The sequence below is a fragment of the Erpetoichthys calabaricus genome, chromosome 14 (assembly GCF_900747795.2).
Source record: "Erpetoichthys calabaricus chromosome 14, fErpCal1.3, whole genome shotgun sequence".
NCBI lineage: Eukaryota > Metazoa > Chordata > Cladistia > Polypteriformes > Polypteridae > Erpetoichthys > Erpetoichthys calabaricus.
In genome coordinates this window covers 99816365-99834730 of record NC_041407.2, presented here as the reverse complement: position 1 = coordinate 99834730, position 18366 = coordinate 99816365, and the positions used below count along the sequence as shown (strand labels likewise).

General features: G+C 42.2%; 2 protein-coding genes across 2 annotated transcripts in view; both read right to left on the bottom strand.

Moving 5' to 3' along the window:
• nkiras2 (NFKB inhibitor interacting Ras-like 2) overlaps positions 1-18366 on the bottom strand; it is a 292782-nt gene that overhangs the window by 252562 nt on the left and 21854 nt on the right. The window lies entirely within an intron of this gene.
• Positions 5346-18366, bottom strand: part of psmd3 (proteasome 26S subunit, non-ATPase 3) — a 34926-nt gene continuing 21905 nt past the window's right edge. The window contains exons 11-12 of the mRNA XM_028818824.2: positions 15970-16020; positions 5346-5730 (exon numbers count right to left, since the gene is read on the bottom strand). Coding sequence (XP_028674657.1) covers positions 5653-5730; positions 15970-16020 — 129 coding nt within the window. The 3' untranslated portion in view covers positions 5346-5652. The remainder of the gene's footprint in view (positions 5731-15969; positions 16021-18366) is intronic.

Here is an 18366-nt window from a genome sequence, read left to right as displayed (position 1 = left end):
TAGATAGATATGAAAGGCACTGTACAATAGATAGATTTTAATCTTAGTATAGTAGGCAGGATAGATAGAGTGAATGACACTATATAATAGATAGATAGATATGAAGTGCACTATATAAGAGAGAGATTCATTTTTGTTAAATTCAATTGGAAGTTCACTAATTCTGACCATCTGGATGTTCTTAGGTTTTTGGCAGACATATCAGATGTTTTTTTTAGCCTTTTCCGTCAAGAACATATTTTTTTCCTCCAGTTCTAACTCATCGTGCCAGCAAATTCCCAGTGTCAGGCCTGCTGGAGTGTCACAGTCCAGTAGAGTTTGCTGTCACTGAGGTTGCTATGACTTCACTGTCCATTCCTCGATTTCCCAAACCATTTATCCAGTTGAGCGTCGCTGCAGTTGCCAGAAAGTTCTACTCAACCTCAGACAGACTCACACTGAGCCAGTTTGGGGTCTCCATTCAAACTAAGTCATAGGTTATTGGTGTGTGGGATGAAATCCCACATGCACACAGAGAGAACATGCAAGCTGCACAAAGGATTCAAACCCAAGTCCTGGAGCTCTCCACTGTGCCACCACTACAATACTGTGGAAAAGAGCATCAGCTGTTCCGTCTAAAAGATGAAGTGGAGACAGCAGTGGCATCCTCCGGCATTGCTGCAATCGTAAACATTCCAGAAAATCTACCAAATAGACAGCATTAAGGTAAAAAAAACAGAATTTTATCAATTTGCAGACCTCACCCCACACAAGGTGGATATTCAAGCCAGAGAGCCAGTTAAGGGTCACTGAATCATATTCGTGAGAGAGATTGTGTAGGAGAGACCACGAGATCAACGAGTTTGTTAAGTAATGAGCACAGTGTGGGCCTGCTGTTGACAGGATCATCACACACAGCGGCTCACATCAGCTCCTCTCGTCAGGTTCACAGGCACAGCGTGACCCGGCGGTTAGCATGGCAGCTTCACACCTCTGGGTGGAGACCCAATTAAGAGCTCAGTCACTGTCTGTCTGGGGTTTGGCACGTTCTCCTCGGGTTCAGGTTTGTTTGTTTTTTTAATTCATTCAGAGGGTACAAAACCAGGAGGCTCAGCTGGGGTCAGAGGAATCCTGCCTGCTGTGCCAGTGTTATGACAGTAAAGATTTGTTTGTAGGTACAATATATGTAATCATCATTTATTATTAATCTAATTACTATGGAAATATTATTGATGACATAATTAAACCCTGAATTGAATTATATATATATAAAACACAGACACACATATTTGTATGGTGATGTGCAGGGTGTGACCATCGCTGGCAGCTGCCAATTGTCATTTCTATGTACAGCTGCCATCTTGACTGGGCACAAATGAACTGGTGAGAGAACAAGCACATTCCCCAAACAGATGGGTAGATTAGGACAGCTTTCTGTCCCTCTTACTGGATGTCTTGCATTTTATTAAATGTTACTTTGCACTTTATTCTTTTATTTTATATAAGAATGTTCAAGTCCATTAATAGAAAGTGCACTGCATAAAAGCAAACTGAATTTAGAATAAATGACAAGAAATGTGGTCAACGTCATTATAGTTTTACGAAGGCACAATACTTTATGCAAAGATTTTGTTTTTCTGAGAAAGCCTAAATAGTTATGAAATGCACCAAATGATTAATTGATAGACAGATGTGAAAGGCACTATATAATAAATAGTAGGGCACTATATACAGTAAACATATTATGATAGATGTGAAAAGCACTTTATAATAGATACATAGATGTGAAAGGCAGTATATCATTAGATTACATTAGGTTAGAATAACTTTAAGGGGAAATTTTGATGTATACAGCAGCAGAAAACATTTAAAAACAAGGATACAGACTCATAGGTGAAATAATACAATCAATAAATAATTAATGTATATTCTGCAGAAACTGTAAAATTAACTTAAAGAGTATCAGCATTTAGTCTGAGACATCAGGTGGAAGCACTGAGTTGCCTGATAGCAGTTAGCAGAAAAGACCCCCAAAGACACTCCTGAGGTGGTAAGAGCCCGTGGGTAGAAGTGTTCAAAGAGAGCGACTCCTGCAGGGGACGGAGTGAATTTGTAATGATGGCATCCAATTCCGAGTATCCTCAGGAAGTCCAGTCTTCTCCGGGCCTTCTTGTCTAGTGCCACTGTATTGTCAGACCAGTCCAGTTGTTTATGTGAACCCCCAGGTACTTGTAGCTCTGTACCACTTTGAAGTCCTTCCCTAAAGATAGATAGAGAGGGCACTATATACAGTAAAATGAAATGATACAGATATGAAAGGCGCTATATCATAGATATCAAAGATATTATATAATCAATAGATAATTATTTAAAATATGTATACATATGAAAGTATACAAGATACCATATTAGACAGACAGGAAGGGGACCATGTAAAGCACCATGTAACACAGATAATATATAAAAGATAGATATGAAAGGAAATATTTAAGACACTGTATTAAACATAGGCAGATAAGGCACTATATGATTGATAGTGCACTATGTAACATATAAGTACATACTGTATATGATACGTCTGCAAGGAACTACTGTATATAAATCATTATATTACATTGTCCTCACAGGTGGCGCAGTGGTAGTGCTGCTGCTTTGCAGTAAGGAGACTGTGGAAGATTGTGGGTTTGCTTCCCGGTTCCTCCCTGTGTGGATAGCGCTTTGAGTACCTAGAAAAGTGCTATATAAATGTAATGAATTATTATTATTATAGGTAAAACACTACAATATTGTTTATATATATATTCGCTTTTCCAGGTGAGTGTGGCAGTGACAGCTGACTAAGCAGGCCAGCCCAGATTTCTTTGTCCCCAGCTACAGATTCCAGCTGCTCCTTGGAAATTCCCAGGCACTCCCAAGCCAGCCAAGAGCTATAATCCCAGCTGTGTGTCCTGGGTCTGCCGCAGGGTCTTCACCTAGCGGGACATGCCTAGAGCACCTCTATTGGGAGCCACCTGGGAGGCATCCTTCTAATGAGCCCACACCACCTCGACTTGCGGCTCCGATGTTCTTTCAATTCGCTGATCTTCTCAGCCAGTCACGAAGTGTCAGCCCAGCCACCCTGTGAACAAACTTCATTTCTGCCGCTTGTACCCGCACTCGTGTTCTTTCAGTCATTACCCACCACTCATGACTGCAGGTCATGACATGGGTGGAGGTCGACTGGTAAACCGAGGTCTAAGTCTCTAGACACAGCTCCCACTTCACCTGCATCGACCAGCACAGGACCTGAAGAACATCTGCCCCAGTCCACGTGTTCCCTTTTTCCACCACTTGTGAATGAGATCCTGAAAAACCCGAACTCCTCTACTTTCAGCTGTAGTTCCCCCACATGTGGAGAGAGCATTCCACTCATTTTTGAGAGAGAGAACCACTATGACCTCAAGACTTGGAGGTGCTGATCTTCATCCAGGCCTCTCCACACTCGTGCTGCTGACCCACCACACACACATTACATTTTCGCTTGTTTAGTTTTGAAAGTTCCTGAATAGTTCTCTAAATACAATTGGGCCCTGGCCGGTCAGCTACGTGGACTAGCAGGACTCGTTGGTGCCATCAGCTACATGTCATTAAGAGGTGCATGACTGTAATTAACAACAGGCAGCCACCTTTAAAGGGTCACAGCAGAGTAAACTGCAGCACATTCTGTTGTCTCAGTCTTCATGAATCAAAATGACAAATCTCAGAAATTACGGCGTGTAGTCTGAAGGCTCCATCAGCCCTGATGGGCGAGAACAGATGAACTGGACTATCCATTTAACAGAAGGTCACATTGTCAAACCTGCTTAACCCAGTTCAGGGTCAGTGGGGAGGGGAGGGGGATTTGGTGCCAATCCCAGCAGCACACTCCTTAGGCAGGAGCCAACCCTAGAAGGCGTGCTGGTCCATCACAGGTCACATTCACTAACTAAATCTAATAATAATGTGACATTCTCAAACCTGCGTAATTCATATTTTCATTTTGTTAAACCAGGACCTATCCAAGCAACCTCTGGCACAAGGCAGGAACCTATGACAATACACCTTTATAGCGCCTTACTGAGACTGCTGTTATCTTTAGCCAAGGAAGTTTTTCTTTTTTTCTGGTGTGCTGTTCGTTAAAATTCTTGAGCTTTTATAAAAAGTTAAAAGTCCCCTTAGGACATTAAAACGCTATCTTTTATAGAGTGCCTTTATCAATTAGATCATTTTTGACCCTTTATATAATGAATTTCACATCTCTGTATGACTCTGTCATATAGTGCCTTTCACATCATTCTTGACCTATTAAACAACGTCTTTCATGTCTCTCTATTGTGCAGAGGAGTTCACAGCTTTGTCTACCTACTATATAGTGCCTTTTAGATCTCTTTTGACTTCTATAATGCTTTTCATGTTTGACGATTATATAGTGCCATTCACATCTTTCTCCATTAGTGCTTTTGCCATCTATTTCACAGCACCATTCACTTGTCTATCATGCACTGCCTCTCACATCTCTTTATCATATAGTAACTTTCACCAATCTAATATAGTGCCTTTTAACTGCTCTATTTGCCTACTATTATATAGTGCCCTTCACTGCTCTGCATGTCTACTTAAGATATGGTGCCCTTCACATCTCGTTTATTTAAAGCTGGAGGGGGCACCAGTCCATTGCTGTGCCCACCTGTCACACATCTGCAGTCCACCTAACTTGCATGTCCTTGAGGTGTGGGATGAAAACCTGAGTGCCTGGAGAGTCACCCATGGACAACAGCCAGGCTGCATGACTCGAACTGGGACCTTCTCATCACAGCTGGCCAGATGGTGTCTCTGGCACCTCCTTCACGGGCCACAAGCTACTGCAGTGGGGCTGTCGGTGGTCCATCTGTCTGTCCATCCATTTTCCAACCCGCTGAATCCGAACACAGGGTCACGGGGGTCTGCTGGAGCCAATCCAAGCCAACACAGGGCACAAGGCAGGAACCAATCCTGGGCAGGGCGCCAACCCACCGCAGGACACACACAAACACACCAAGCACACACTAGGGCCAATTTAGAATGGCCAATCCACCTAACCTTCATATTCTTTTTCCCCAAACATGTGATTAGTTTAAAATGAAGTCGCATATTCTCTTCACCACTCCCATTACGTCTGGACCCACCACTGACATTGAGTGGTTATCAGTTATTTATTTTCGTTCAAATCCATATGAAACAAAAACCGTTAAAGCTGAATTTGTCATGAAGTGAAAACTGCACTCCCTGCACCAGGTGGCAGTCTGAACCCCCCAATGCACCATGACGGCGGCCCGGCACGTAACAGAAGACACCATGAGACACTCAGATCAGGTATAGAAAAGTTTTGTTTTGTCCTTACATCTTGAATACAACAACACCCCACAGCCGTGAGCTGAAAGATGAACTGGTAACCAGTAAGGAAGGAGAGACTGTCTGCTTTACACCGGGGTCAGTGTGAGGAAGGCCACAGATCAAAGCCTGGCTCCTTCTTCACAGCACGGTCTATTGTGCTCCAGGAGGTCCCCCCCTCACACACATTGCAATTTGATTTGAAACCCCTTGAAGTGAAGGAGAGCAGAAAAGGAAAATTATACAAAAAAAAAAAAAGTCATGCAAGACCACTTGGGTGTAGAATCAGGGGAAGCTGTCGTCGTCATCTTCGGCCATTTCTTTGGCGAACTCCAGGTCCTGCTGTTCTCGTTCGCGCCTTTCCTGGGGGGACACAGGAATACAACAATGCCATCAGTTTAATGTTCTGATGTCACGCTGGCTCGATTTACACACCCATGAAGTTCCCTGAGCTTCTTACATCAAAACACAACTCACCAGTGGAACAATAAATGAATGGGTTGTGGAAAAAGAAAAAAAAAAAAAAAAAGAAAGGTTTCCTGTGATGTAACTTGAGGATTTCTTTTTAAAATGACGCTCATCATTATGAAACAACGATTTCAAAGAAAACACAAAATAGAAAGTCAAAAAGGGAAAAAAAAAGGAGCTGCAAAACGGAGTCGAGTTTTCCTCATAGCCTGGTGACTCTTCAATGAAACCTTCCTGGGGGAGATTTGGCCCTCTAAGCTGGTGTTCTGGAATTACCTGAATGTGCACAGTTGTGATGTAATGCTAATCTTGGCCCCTTTTTTATTATGTTAAACACAAATTAAAAATCAACAAATAAATACAGTGCATCCGGAAAGTATTCACAGCGCGTCACATTTTCCACATTTTGTTATGTTACAGCCTTATTCCAAAATGGATTAAATTCATTTTTTCCCTCAGAATTCTACACACAACACCCCATAATGACAACATGAAAAAAGTTTGAGGTTTTTGCAAATTTATTAAAAATACAAAAACTGAGAAAGCATATGTACATAAGTATTCACAGCCTTTGCCATGAAGCTCTAAATTGAGCTCAGGTGCATCCTGTTTCCCCTGATCATCCTTGAGATGTTTCTGCAGCTTCCTTGGAGTCCACCTGTGGTAAATTCAGTTGACTGGACCTGATTTGGAAAGGCACACACCTGTCTATAGAAGGTCCCACAGTTGACAGTTCATGTCAGAGCACAAACCAAGCATGAAGTCAAAGGAATTGTCTGTAGACCTCCAAGTCAGGATTGTCTCGAGGCACAAATCTGGGGAAGGTTACAGAAACATTTCTGCTGCTTTGAAGGTCCCAATGAGCACAGTGGTCTCCATCATCTGTAAGTGGAAGAAGTTCAAAACCACCAGGACTCTTCCTACAGCTGGCCAGCCATCTAAACTGAGCGATCAGGGGAGAAGGGCCTTAGTCAGGGAGGTGACCAAGAACCCAATGGTCACTCTGTCAGAGCTCCAGAGGTCCTCTGTGGAGAGAGGAGAACCTTCCAGAAGGAGAACTATCTCTGCAGCAATCCACCAATCAGGCCTGTATGGTAGAGTGGCCAGACAGAAGCCACTCCTTAGTAAAAGGCACATGGCAGCCCGCCTGGAGTTTGCCAAAAGGCACCTGAAGGACTCTCAGACCATGAGAAAGAAAATTCTCTGGTCTGATGAGACGACGATTGAACTCTTTGGTGTGAATTCCAGGTGTCATGTTTGGAGGAAAGCAGGCACCGCTCATCACCAGGCCAACACTATCCCTACAGTGAAGCATGGTGGTGGCAGCATCATGCTGTGCGGATGTTTTTCAGCAGCAGGGACTGGGAGACTAGTCAGGATAAAGGGAAAGATGACTGCAGCAATATACAGAGACATCCTGGATGAAAACCTGCTCCAGAGCGCTCTTGACCTCAGACTGGGGCAACGGTTCATCTTTCAGCAGGACAACGACCCTAAGCACACAGCCAAGATATCAAAGGAGTGGCTTCAGGACAACTCTGTGAATGTCCTTGAGTGGCCCAGCCAGAGCCCAGACTTGAATCTGATTGAACATCTCTGGAGAGATCTTAAAATGGCTGTGCACCGATGCTTCCCATCCAACCTGATGGAGCTTGAGAGGAGCTGCAAAGAGGAATGGGCGACACTGGCCAAGGATAGGTGTGCCAAGCTTGTGGCATCATATTCAAAAAGACTTGAGGCTGGAATTGCTGCCAAAGGGACATCGACAAAGTATTGAGCAAAGGCTGTGAATACTTATGGACATGGGATTTCTCAGTTTTTTATTTTTAATAAATTTGCAAAAACCTCAAGTAAACTTTTTTCACGTTGTCATTATGGGGTGTTGTGTGCAGAATTCTGAGGAAAAAAATGAATTTAGTCCATTTTGGAATAAGGCTGTAAAATAACAAAATGTGGAAAAAGTGATGCGCTGTGAATACTTTCCAGATGCACTGTAAATAAATAATCAGTCACTCTGCCAGAGCTCGAGGCCAGGATTGGAGAAGAAATCTCATGCGATTTCTGTGATGTTGCCATGAGACAGTCCAAGTGTGGCCAGAGAATTGAGCAAATAAAGCTTGCTTTCTATCAGTCGGTCAGCCAATCAGTCTGGTGAACCGTCATTGCGAGTTGGGTGGTGGCCGAAGGCGGGGACCTTGGCGGTCCGATCCTCGGCTACAGAAGCTGGCTCTTGGGACGTGGAATGTCACCTCTCTGAAGGGGAAGGAGCCTGAGCTAGTGCGCGAAGTTGAGAGGTTCCGGCTAGATATAGTCGGACTCACCTCGACGCACAGCTTGGACTCTGGAACCAATCTCCTTGAGAGGGGCTGGACTCTGTACCACTCTGGAGTTGCCCCCAGTGAGAGGCGCCGAGCGGGTGTGGGTATACTTATTGCTCCCCGACTTGGAGCCTGTACATTGGGGTTTACCCCGGTGGACGAGAGGGTAGCCTCCCTTCGCCTTCGGGTGGGGGGACGGGTCCTAACTGTTGTTTGTGCATATGCACCGAACAGCAGTTTGGAGTACCCACCCTTTTTGGAGTCCCTGGAGGGGGTGCTAGAGGGCATACCTTCTGGGGACTCCCTCGTTCTCCCGGAAGAGCTAGAAGAAGTGGCCGGGGAGAGGGAAGTCTGGGCATCTCTGCTCAAGCTGCTGCCCCCGCGACCCGACCTCGGATAAGCGGGGGACAATGGATGGATGGATGGAACCGTCATTGCCATGGCCTGTCGAGCAGCTAGCTAGTCGGTTGGCAGAGTTATAGGTTTGTCAATTGATCGATCGGTAAGTCATGCTGTGGGACAATTGGTCGATCTTGTCAGTTAGCAAGACACTCTATTGGATGGTCAGTCAGGTAGTCCTGTCAAACAGTCAGTCAGGTCTGATGGTTGACGGGTCAGTCAGACGGCTGGCGAGTAAAAAGTACGGCAGAGGGTGTTGCCCCCTGACCCAAGTGAGAGGTGCACTGTGCAGGTTGTAGTCAAGTCAGACAAAAGCATGTGGAGCTGCACAGAGGAGCCATGGAAGCTCAGGGCAGCAGAGGCTGTGGTGTGGAAGCATACAGCAGACCAGAGTGGTGGAGGCTGGCCCAATACAGTGAGCCCACGCAAAAGTGGGAAAAGCTTTAGGAGAAGATGAAGAACTTCTCCTTGTGTGCTTTTAGCATAGAGTCAACAACACAGAATCTATGAATTTCTGCTCCTGACATTTCCAGTTAAGGCTGGGTAATTACACTCCCCTATTATTATAATATCCCCCTTGTAAACTCATATTTGATGTCATGAAAAAGTTGTGTATGGGCACAAGTCCCATTTGACACCTCCATGATTGTGGAGTTGATTAGAAAGCAGCAACACCCAATTTGACGCAGATGCCCTTCTGCACGTCATCTACATTTACGTCTGCACAATTTTTGCAACATGAGCCCATAAACAAGGAACACGTGGACCTCAGTTTGCTATTTTCTTAATCAATTATTAAACTTTCACACACACAAGGTAAATCTACTAAATTCTGTTCAGGTCACACATACAGAGACAAGCTCCATGTTAAAATGACCGTGGAGAACACCCTGCTAAGCTTTGCCTCCAATTTTTATTTATTTTTTGGCTCACAGAGCTTCACTGCAGCTCAGTGATGGAATATGGCAATTGTGTATGATGCTACTGCAAACTACGATGTGGTTTGGCCTTTGTGTATAGCGAATCACCTACTTGTGTGCATCCTGATTGTAGTCCCCATGGCTAATTTATTGTAGAGTACATGGTACCAGGATAGATAGATAGAGTGATAGATAGAGATATAATAAAAGGCACTATAAGATAGATAGCTAGATAGATAATAAAAGGCACTATAAGATAGATAGATAGCTAGATAGATAATGAAAGGCACTATAAGATAGATAGATAATGAAAGGCACTATATAATAGATTGATAGATAATGAAAGGCACTATATGATAGATAGATAAAAATAAATAAAAGGCACTATATTATAGATAAAAATAAAAGGCACTATATGATAGACAGATAAAAATAAAAGGCACTATATGGTAGATAAAAATAAAAGGCACTATATGATAGATAAAAATAAAAGGCACTATATGATAGATATATAGATAGATAATGAAAGGCACTATATAATAGATAGATACTTTATTAATCCCAAGGGGAAATTCACATACTCCAGCAGCAGCATACTGATAAAGAAAATATTAAATTAAAGAGTGATAACAATGCAGGTATACAGACAGACAATAACTTTGTATAATGTTAACGTTTACCCCCCGGGGTGGAATTGAAGAGTCGCATAATGTGAGGGTTAGGAACGATCTCCTCAGTCTGTCAGTGGAACAGGACGGTGACAGCAGTATTAAGAATAAGATTTGAGGGTTCAGTCTCAAATGGGACCCCAAGATTACCATCTGGTATTTTACACCAGTTACAACACAGCAAACCCGGAGATTCAATTGGCACGTCTGACCCACAGTGTGATACTGAGGATGTCTGTTAACTGGCTTGTGCTCCGACGGTAATAAACAGATGCAAACACAGAAGGCCTCTTCTTGCACACCTCCATTTAAGTTTCAATTTGCCAGCTAACCCATAAAACACTAAACTCTGTGCTTCAATTTAAATGTTTGCAGTGTAGTGAAAAGTCCAGGAAAATGACACCTTTTATTGGCTAACTAAAAAGATTACAATATGCAAGCTGTCGAGGCAACTCAGGCCCCTTCTTCAGGCGAGATGTAATCATTGTTTGTACTGTAAATATTTTCAAATGTAATAAAACTTTGTCATTTGTCGTCCACTGGTAGACGTTTGGTGAGGGCTTAATTAGAACGATTTAGACAAGAACAGGCCATTCAGCCCAACAAATCTCGCCAGTCCTATATTCTTCCAAAATATCGTTAAGTCCAGACCTCAAGTAAAGGATCAAAAATCAAAAATAACATCCATTTATTTATCTAGCACATTTTCATGCAAATGATGTAGCTCAAAGTGCTTTACAACATGAAGAAAGAAAATATCTCTATATATCTCACTCTCTCTCTTTTATATATATATATATATATATATATATATATATATATATATATATATATATATATATATATATATATATATATATATATATATATGTCTGTATCTCTGTCTGCTTTTCACGAGAGAAGTACTTAATGGATTTAGATCAGGGTTTTTTCTAGAATTTACTTGAAAAAGAAACAATTAAGGGATCTGAGTCACGTCAATTAAAATGAAGGCAAACAAGTTAATCAGCAACAAAAACGGCTCACTAATTAAGATGGTCAGAATGAAAACCTGCAGCCACTGCGGCCCACCAGGGCCAGAGTTGGACACCCCTTACTAGACATTCAAGATTTATGTTGTCCACATATTAGGATTTTTTTTTTTTTTTTTCAAAGACCGAACTTCAATGGAGTGAGCTCTTCCAAGAATGAAGAAGTTCATTGTCAAGCAAGGGTTCTATTAAGAACCACACAACCCAGTCAGGGGCCATTTTTAGTAGTGTGTGTGGGCCATTTTTAGTAGTGTGTGTCCAGCATGCTCCCTTGTGCCAGTAAGTGTCACTACAACTTCCTGAGCTTGCGTCACCATGGCTGTTTGTATATTGGCACACACTGCTCTAATATGTGCAGGTGAAGATGTCATCAACAACAGGAAGTCGTGCAAGAGTGGGCTTTTTTTTTTTTTTTTTTTTAAATAGTTAACTCAGTGAATGAAGTCTAAAATAAGAAGCAGATGGAATTGAAGGCCCTGAGGAGCCATGTTAGAGGATGGATAAAGTGACATGCACAAAGCTGTGCTCTGATTAAAACACCTCATGACACAGTCACGGGCCATCTTTATCATTTTTAAAATGAATGGCTAAGGTATAACATCCCATACAACTGGGCACGGGCACTTATCATTGCTAAATGGCAGTCCTCCCAGGCGAAAAGTGCTGTAGGCGTGCGAGTTACTTGAACCTGTTCAGTACCACGAATAGCCGGAGACCAATCAGTTGAATCCGGAACCTCACATTCGTCTTTGATTGCTTGTATCAAAATCGGAGTCCGACAAGTCATAGTCCAGTTCAGAGAGAATATGTAAAACATCGTCCACGGAGTATTTTGCTTTACACATTCACTTTGATCTCTCGGCAGATGTCAGTGCCATTGTTTGTGCCTTGCTACTCATGGGAGCGCAGGAAATCATGGTCAAAACTAATGAAGCTAACTTTCATTCTAGCAATGAGAGTCCAACTAAAACATAATAGTTGGTTTTTTCACCGTTTACAACTGATTACCATCATCAACTCCTCCTTTTGACAAAAGTCAACATCAGCCCTGAAAGAGTTAATGAAGTGGTACAACATCTCTTTATATATAAAATCCAATGTCTGTCTGTCAGTTCGCTTTTCACAACAGAACTACTTTACGGATTTAGATTGGGTTTTTTTTTTAATATAATTTGCTTGAACATTCCAGTTGATTTTGCGACTTCTCTCATCGCACTAAGTATCACAGTTTGTTTGCGATTCCAATTTATTTGCATGAATCCGAGAGAGCGGCAATGGGCCGAGGGGAGGGGGAAGTGTGACGTCAGGAGTGGGGAGTCGGTCTACCTGTGTGTTTTGGAGTGTAACTTGCCTTCCGCTTAGCTAGCGATACCTTTATGTTTATTGATTTTTAAAGTTTGGGATGGGAGACACTGACCTACAAGAAAGCAACCTCAGGAAAGGAATTGGGGTTTATGCTGACACAACATTTTCATCGTCTAAGCCAGGGATCTCAAACTCCAGTCCTGGAGGGCCGCAGTGGCTGCAGGTTTTCATTCTAACCCTTTTCTTAATCAGTGACCTGTTTTTGCTGCTAATTAACTTCTTCTGAATTAATTTTAATTGACTTGCTCTTGAAGACTCAGACCCCTTAATTGTTTCTTTTTCCTTAATTAGCAGCCAAACAATCATGAGATACAAAATGAGCCAAAACAACTGGTGTCCATCATACAGTATCTGAAAATAAAGAAAGATGAAGGTCTCAGGAATGTCGACCTTCTCAGGTCCCCAAAACATTTTAACAGAGCTCTTAGAAAAGCAAAGAAAAAAAATCATCAATTTTTGCACAATGAGAGCAGCAACAAGCCGTGGAATTAAAGAACGAGTTTAATTAACAACAAGACTCAGCGCCTAATTAAGCAACTGGTTGGAGTGAAATTGGTTGGAGTTTGAGGCTCTGACTTAGTTGGTCTTCTGCTGGCTCACTCACTTCATATTTCATTTCTGTTTGGGTGCCAATTAAGGAAAGAAATGAAGACATTCAGGAGAACAAATCTTAAAAAACAAGTCAATTAGCAGCAAAAACAGGTCACTACATAAGGGTTAGAATGAAAACCTGCTGCCAATGCAGCCCTCCAGGACTGGAGTTTGTGACCTATATTTTGTAACATTTATTACTAAAATATAAAAAAGTTTCTGTTTTAACAATGTGTTTACTGTAGAAACGGAACACACATGAAATGTGTGTTTTCCAAATAATGATCTATTATTTCCACTCTAAAACTCCAGCAGTTCAGTCACTCCCAGATAATCAAACAAGGCATGAGCTGGGAACACTTAGTGAACGTTTTGTGATGGTGGGGGATGGAATAGCCGGCTGCTTGCTGGCTCGTCTTAATCGGCACATTTAGAAGACAAAAGAAAGGTGAGAACGGTTTTAAGGTGGGCCGGATCTACGAGTTTTTTCGTAGGCTCTGGTAATTCTCGTGTTAATTGAAAATAGATTAGTGCAACAGTACCTTATACACCCTGCCTGCCCCCTGGGCTGGCAATGCTTGTATATCCCGCTGATATTGGTGTATTTTGTTTACTCACTAATGCCCATGTCACATTACGCAACTTTTCTAGTGATTTTTCAGTCGCAGACTTCATTTATCTAACCTTAGCGAGTCAAGACTCTCCAGTGAAAAGCAGTCATGTAGTCCGATATCCTCACTCCAACCCGTCTTAGGCTCTGTGCAATAAAATCAAACACACTTTGTCTTTTGTTGTAGGCCTGGACTGTAGGTGCACAACAGTTCACAACCAGTGAGCACTCACACAGACGTACCATTCATTGAACGTGGCAGTGAGGAATAAGGAATGTGGGTGTTTGCAACCAGACAAGCAGAAGTGTAGCTCATCTGTCTGATGGCTCTTGTTTCATGTTCTGCGAGAGTGTGTGGGTGAGGTGGTCCTACCTGTCAACCCTTCACACAGGCACCAGCTCTGTCAGGCAGCACGGTATTGGCTGTCAGAAAAAGGGGGGAGGTCTGCAATCCCCTCCATCTAGAAGTCATGTGACACTGGCTTAAGATAAATGGCACACAAAAGAGTGTGTGGCGCTGCAGTCTAGCTCAAAATGAACCAAGAAATGTACAGCATGGACGCATTTCACGGTTCTCCCAATCAAAGGTGAAAGACAACAAGAACAGATTATATGTATATAATCTGAATAAAAAAAAAAACATTTTAAAAATACCCCAAAGCTTACAGCAGGCAATCACATTCTCAGCTGCACTGTCATACATTTCTACACAATGTGTGGATGGGGGGGAAAAAAAAAAAATTACAAATTGCATTCTGTTGCTTCTTCTTTTTCACATCAACCACCAGTTTCTGTTTTACTGCACACCTCCATTAATACATTTCCAGGAAACCCACAGCAAAGCCTTGACACAGAGAACTCTATACATGGATGTTACTATTTCTACGATCCATTCAAAGTAAGAATCTGGTTATAATGCACATTTCCCACCTTATCGCTGGAGGATGCTAACCTTTACATTGGTAAATGATACACTCTTACAAAATAACCTGCTTGGACACAAATGGGATAAACAAGCACTCAACACTACACCAGTGCTGACTCGATACTAAACGTCTGACTGGTATCGATACCAGATTTTATACCTCAGTACCAGTGCTAAAAGAGTTATGAAGCCGACTATACTTCCTTAGAAGGCTGGCATCCTTCAACATCTGCAATAAGATGCTGCAGATGTTCTATCAGACGGTTGTGGTGAGCGCCCTCTTGTACACGGTGGTGTGCTGGGGAGGCAGCATTAAGAAGAAAGACGCCTCACGCCTGGACAAACTGGTGAGGAAGACAGGCTCTATTGTAGGCACGGAGCTGGACAGCTTGACATCCGTAGCAGAGCGACGGGCGCTGAGCAGACTCCTGTCAATCATGGAGAATCCACTGCATCCACTGAACAGGATCATCTCCAGACAGAGGAGCAGCTTCAGCGACAGACTGCTGTCACCGTCCTGCTCCACTGACAGACTGAGGAGATCGTTCCTCCGCCAAACTATGCGACTCTTCAATTCCACCCGGGGGGTAAACGTTAACATTATATAAAAAGTTATTGTCTGTCTGTATACCTGCATTGTTATCACTCTTTAATATTTTTTTTGTATCAGTATGCTGCTGCTGGTGAATGTGAATTTCCCCTTGGGATTAATAAAGTATTTATCTATCTATCTATGAAGCAAATAATGGATAACTCCAATCTCCTCCCCCCCATTTCTTATTTTAGCCTCCCTGCTGCCCCACAAAATTGCATGAAAGAAATATGGTGGATGAGGTGGACCGTGAAGCCCCGAAGCAATAATTGGAGTGGCAGGATGGATGTCACTGGTGGGTCCCCGTGAAGTCTTGATCATGTCAAAACAATAAATGGTCCCCCTGTAAAGTCCAGCAAGCACTGAACTATTAAGGCAGGGCACCCCATGAAGTTCCAATCGTGCTGAAGCAAGTCAAGTTCCGACTGCTTTAAGAAGTGTGTACAGTAGTTTCATTCTGTGAAGTCTACAAAATGGATGCCCCCCCCCCCAAAAAAAAACTTCTATAGTGAGTGTATTGGGTGGTTGGGTGAATAGACGGGAAAGTGCACACTTGACCACCAGTACCAAAAAATCCCAAAATGCTGGTATTGGACCATTTTATAATTTGGTTTTTCGTTACTGGTATACTGTACAACCCTACTCTAGATCTACATGAAAAAGTCCAGTATTAAATACAAGAAACAAAGAAAGGCCCTGAGGTGGGACTGCTTACCTCAGCAGATTCCAAATCTTTGTTGTAAGATTTTGGTGGGAAACGCATTGCCTGCAAGAGAGGAAAGTGGAATTAAAAACAATACAATATCGCCACCTGCTGCTTACTACAGTCACTGCATGCCTATGATATATGTACTATCCAATTTAAAATGGAGTAAGTTCTATACATTCATTTACTGCATTTGCTTGATCTAAGGAGGCCAAGTACATCCTATACTGCAAAAAAATAATGTTAAAATTACAGTAAAGTACTGGCAGCTGTGGTTTCCAGAATTTTACTGTAAAAAATAAGATGACAATATTTTCAGGTCTGCGGTATAACTGTAGTAAAAATAACTGATTTTTCTTTACAACACATTCCAACAGAAGTGAACATTTAACCACAGCCTACAATCCATGTACTGTAATAAATATGCTAATAATAATAATAATAATAATTCATTACATTTATATAGCGCTTTTCTCAATACTCAAAAATCAATAATCTCTTAGAAAATATTGTCAGGATCAAATACCACTACACAGTTGGCATCAATAAAGTAACAACAACCAATAGCAAATATGTATCCTTTAATTACATATACACTGAAAAGAATTCAGTGTTTAAGGAAGTTATGGCACATTGTCTGGCAGAGAAGTAAAGTTTACTTTTGTGGTGTATGGTGCCCTGTGGGTATGCCAGCTTATCGAATACAATCCACCATAAATCAGCTTCCATAACCTCATAAAGCTTTCAACATGCTGGGAATAATACGGATGCTAACTTTTTTTTTTGTTTTTTTAAAGTTTTTTTTCCTTACTGCGCAGTTATGCGGTACACCAGGAACAATATGGTAAAGGGGGCGTGTCTTTATGCAAATCTTGTAACGTCGCTGTTACTGACGCAGCGCTTTACCGTTTTACTGTTGTTCGCCTTCGCTATTTAAGTTTCATATTGTCAAATCAACAGCGATTTTTTCAGTGCAACTGTAATGTATCCGTAAACGTTATTCAGAATATTTTGAAGGTAGAATAATATTGATTTTACAGAACTTGGCTGTAAAAAAATAATGAAATGTTTTGTTTAAGATACACAGGTAAATTGTCAGTAGAACATAAGGTAACTTTCCTTTTTTTCAGAAAAGGTATTTTACTTTCACCATTTACAGTATTTTTACTGTTAAATTTACTGACATTTTTTACAGTGAGCAGCACCAGGCAAAGGTAGGAATCAGGTAGTGTATGATGGGGCACACATTTTCACACTTCCAACTCACACACGACAAGTCAGTTTAGACCTGCCAGTTATGTGAACAAATCAGTGCAAACTCCACGCAGATGGTGACCAGGCTGAGATTCAAATCCAGGACACTGGATCTGTGATTCAACAGTCTTAACCGCTGCCACAACACGCCAACATCTGATTTAAGCATCTGAAGAAAGGCAAATCATTAGGGCCTCCCGAGTCCACAAGAAATCATCAACTTATATGATGAGCAGAGCATGCTGGGCCACAGTGATTTTTGGGTTTTCCAGAAGAGCAAACTAAACGATTTGATGATATGATATGATATACACACTTACCGGCCACTTTATTAGGAACACCCATTAAACTGCTTGTTAACGCAAATGTCTAATCAGCCAATCATCGCATGGCAACAACTCAATGCATTCGGCATGTAGACATTGACGAGACAACCTGCTGAAGTTCAAACCGAGCATCAAAATGGGGAAGAAAGGTGATTTAAGTGACTATGAACGTGTCATGGTTGTTGGTGCTAGACAGGCTGGTCTGACCATTTCAGAAACTGCTGACCTACTGGGATCTCTCTAGGGTTTACAGAGAATGGTCTGAAAAAAAGAAAATATCCAGTGACGGGATACCAAAGTTCAGAACAGAATGGTCAGACTGGTTCAAGCTGATAGAACAGCAATAGTAACTCAAATAAGCGCTCGTTACAAGCAAGGTATGCGGAAGAGCATCTCTGAACACACTGAACCCTGACGCAGGTAGGCTATAGCAGCAGGAGACCACACCGGGTGCCACTCCTGCCAGCAAAGAACAGGCAACTGAGGCTACAAGTTACACAGGCTCACCAAAACTGGACAATACAAAATTGGAAAAACGTTGCCATGTCTGATGAGTCTCAATTTCTGCTGCGACATTTGGATTGTAGGGTCAGAATTTGACATCAACAACATGAAACCATGGATCCATCCCGCCTTGCATCAACAGTTCAGGCTGGTGGTGGTGGGGTAATGGTGTCTGTGATACTCCCTTGGCACACTTTGAGTCCCTTAGTACCAATTGAGCATCGTTTAAATGCCACAGCCTACCAGAGTATTGTTGATGACCATGCCCATCCCTTTGCGACTTTAGTGTACTCATGTTCTGATGGCTACGTCCAGCAGGATA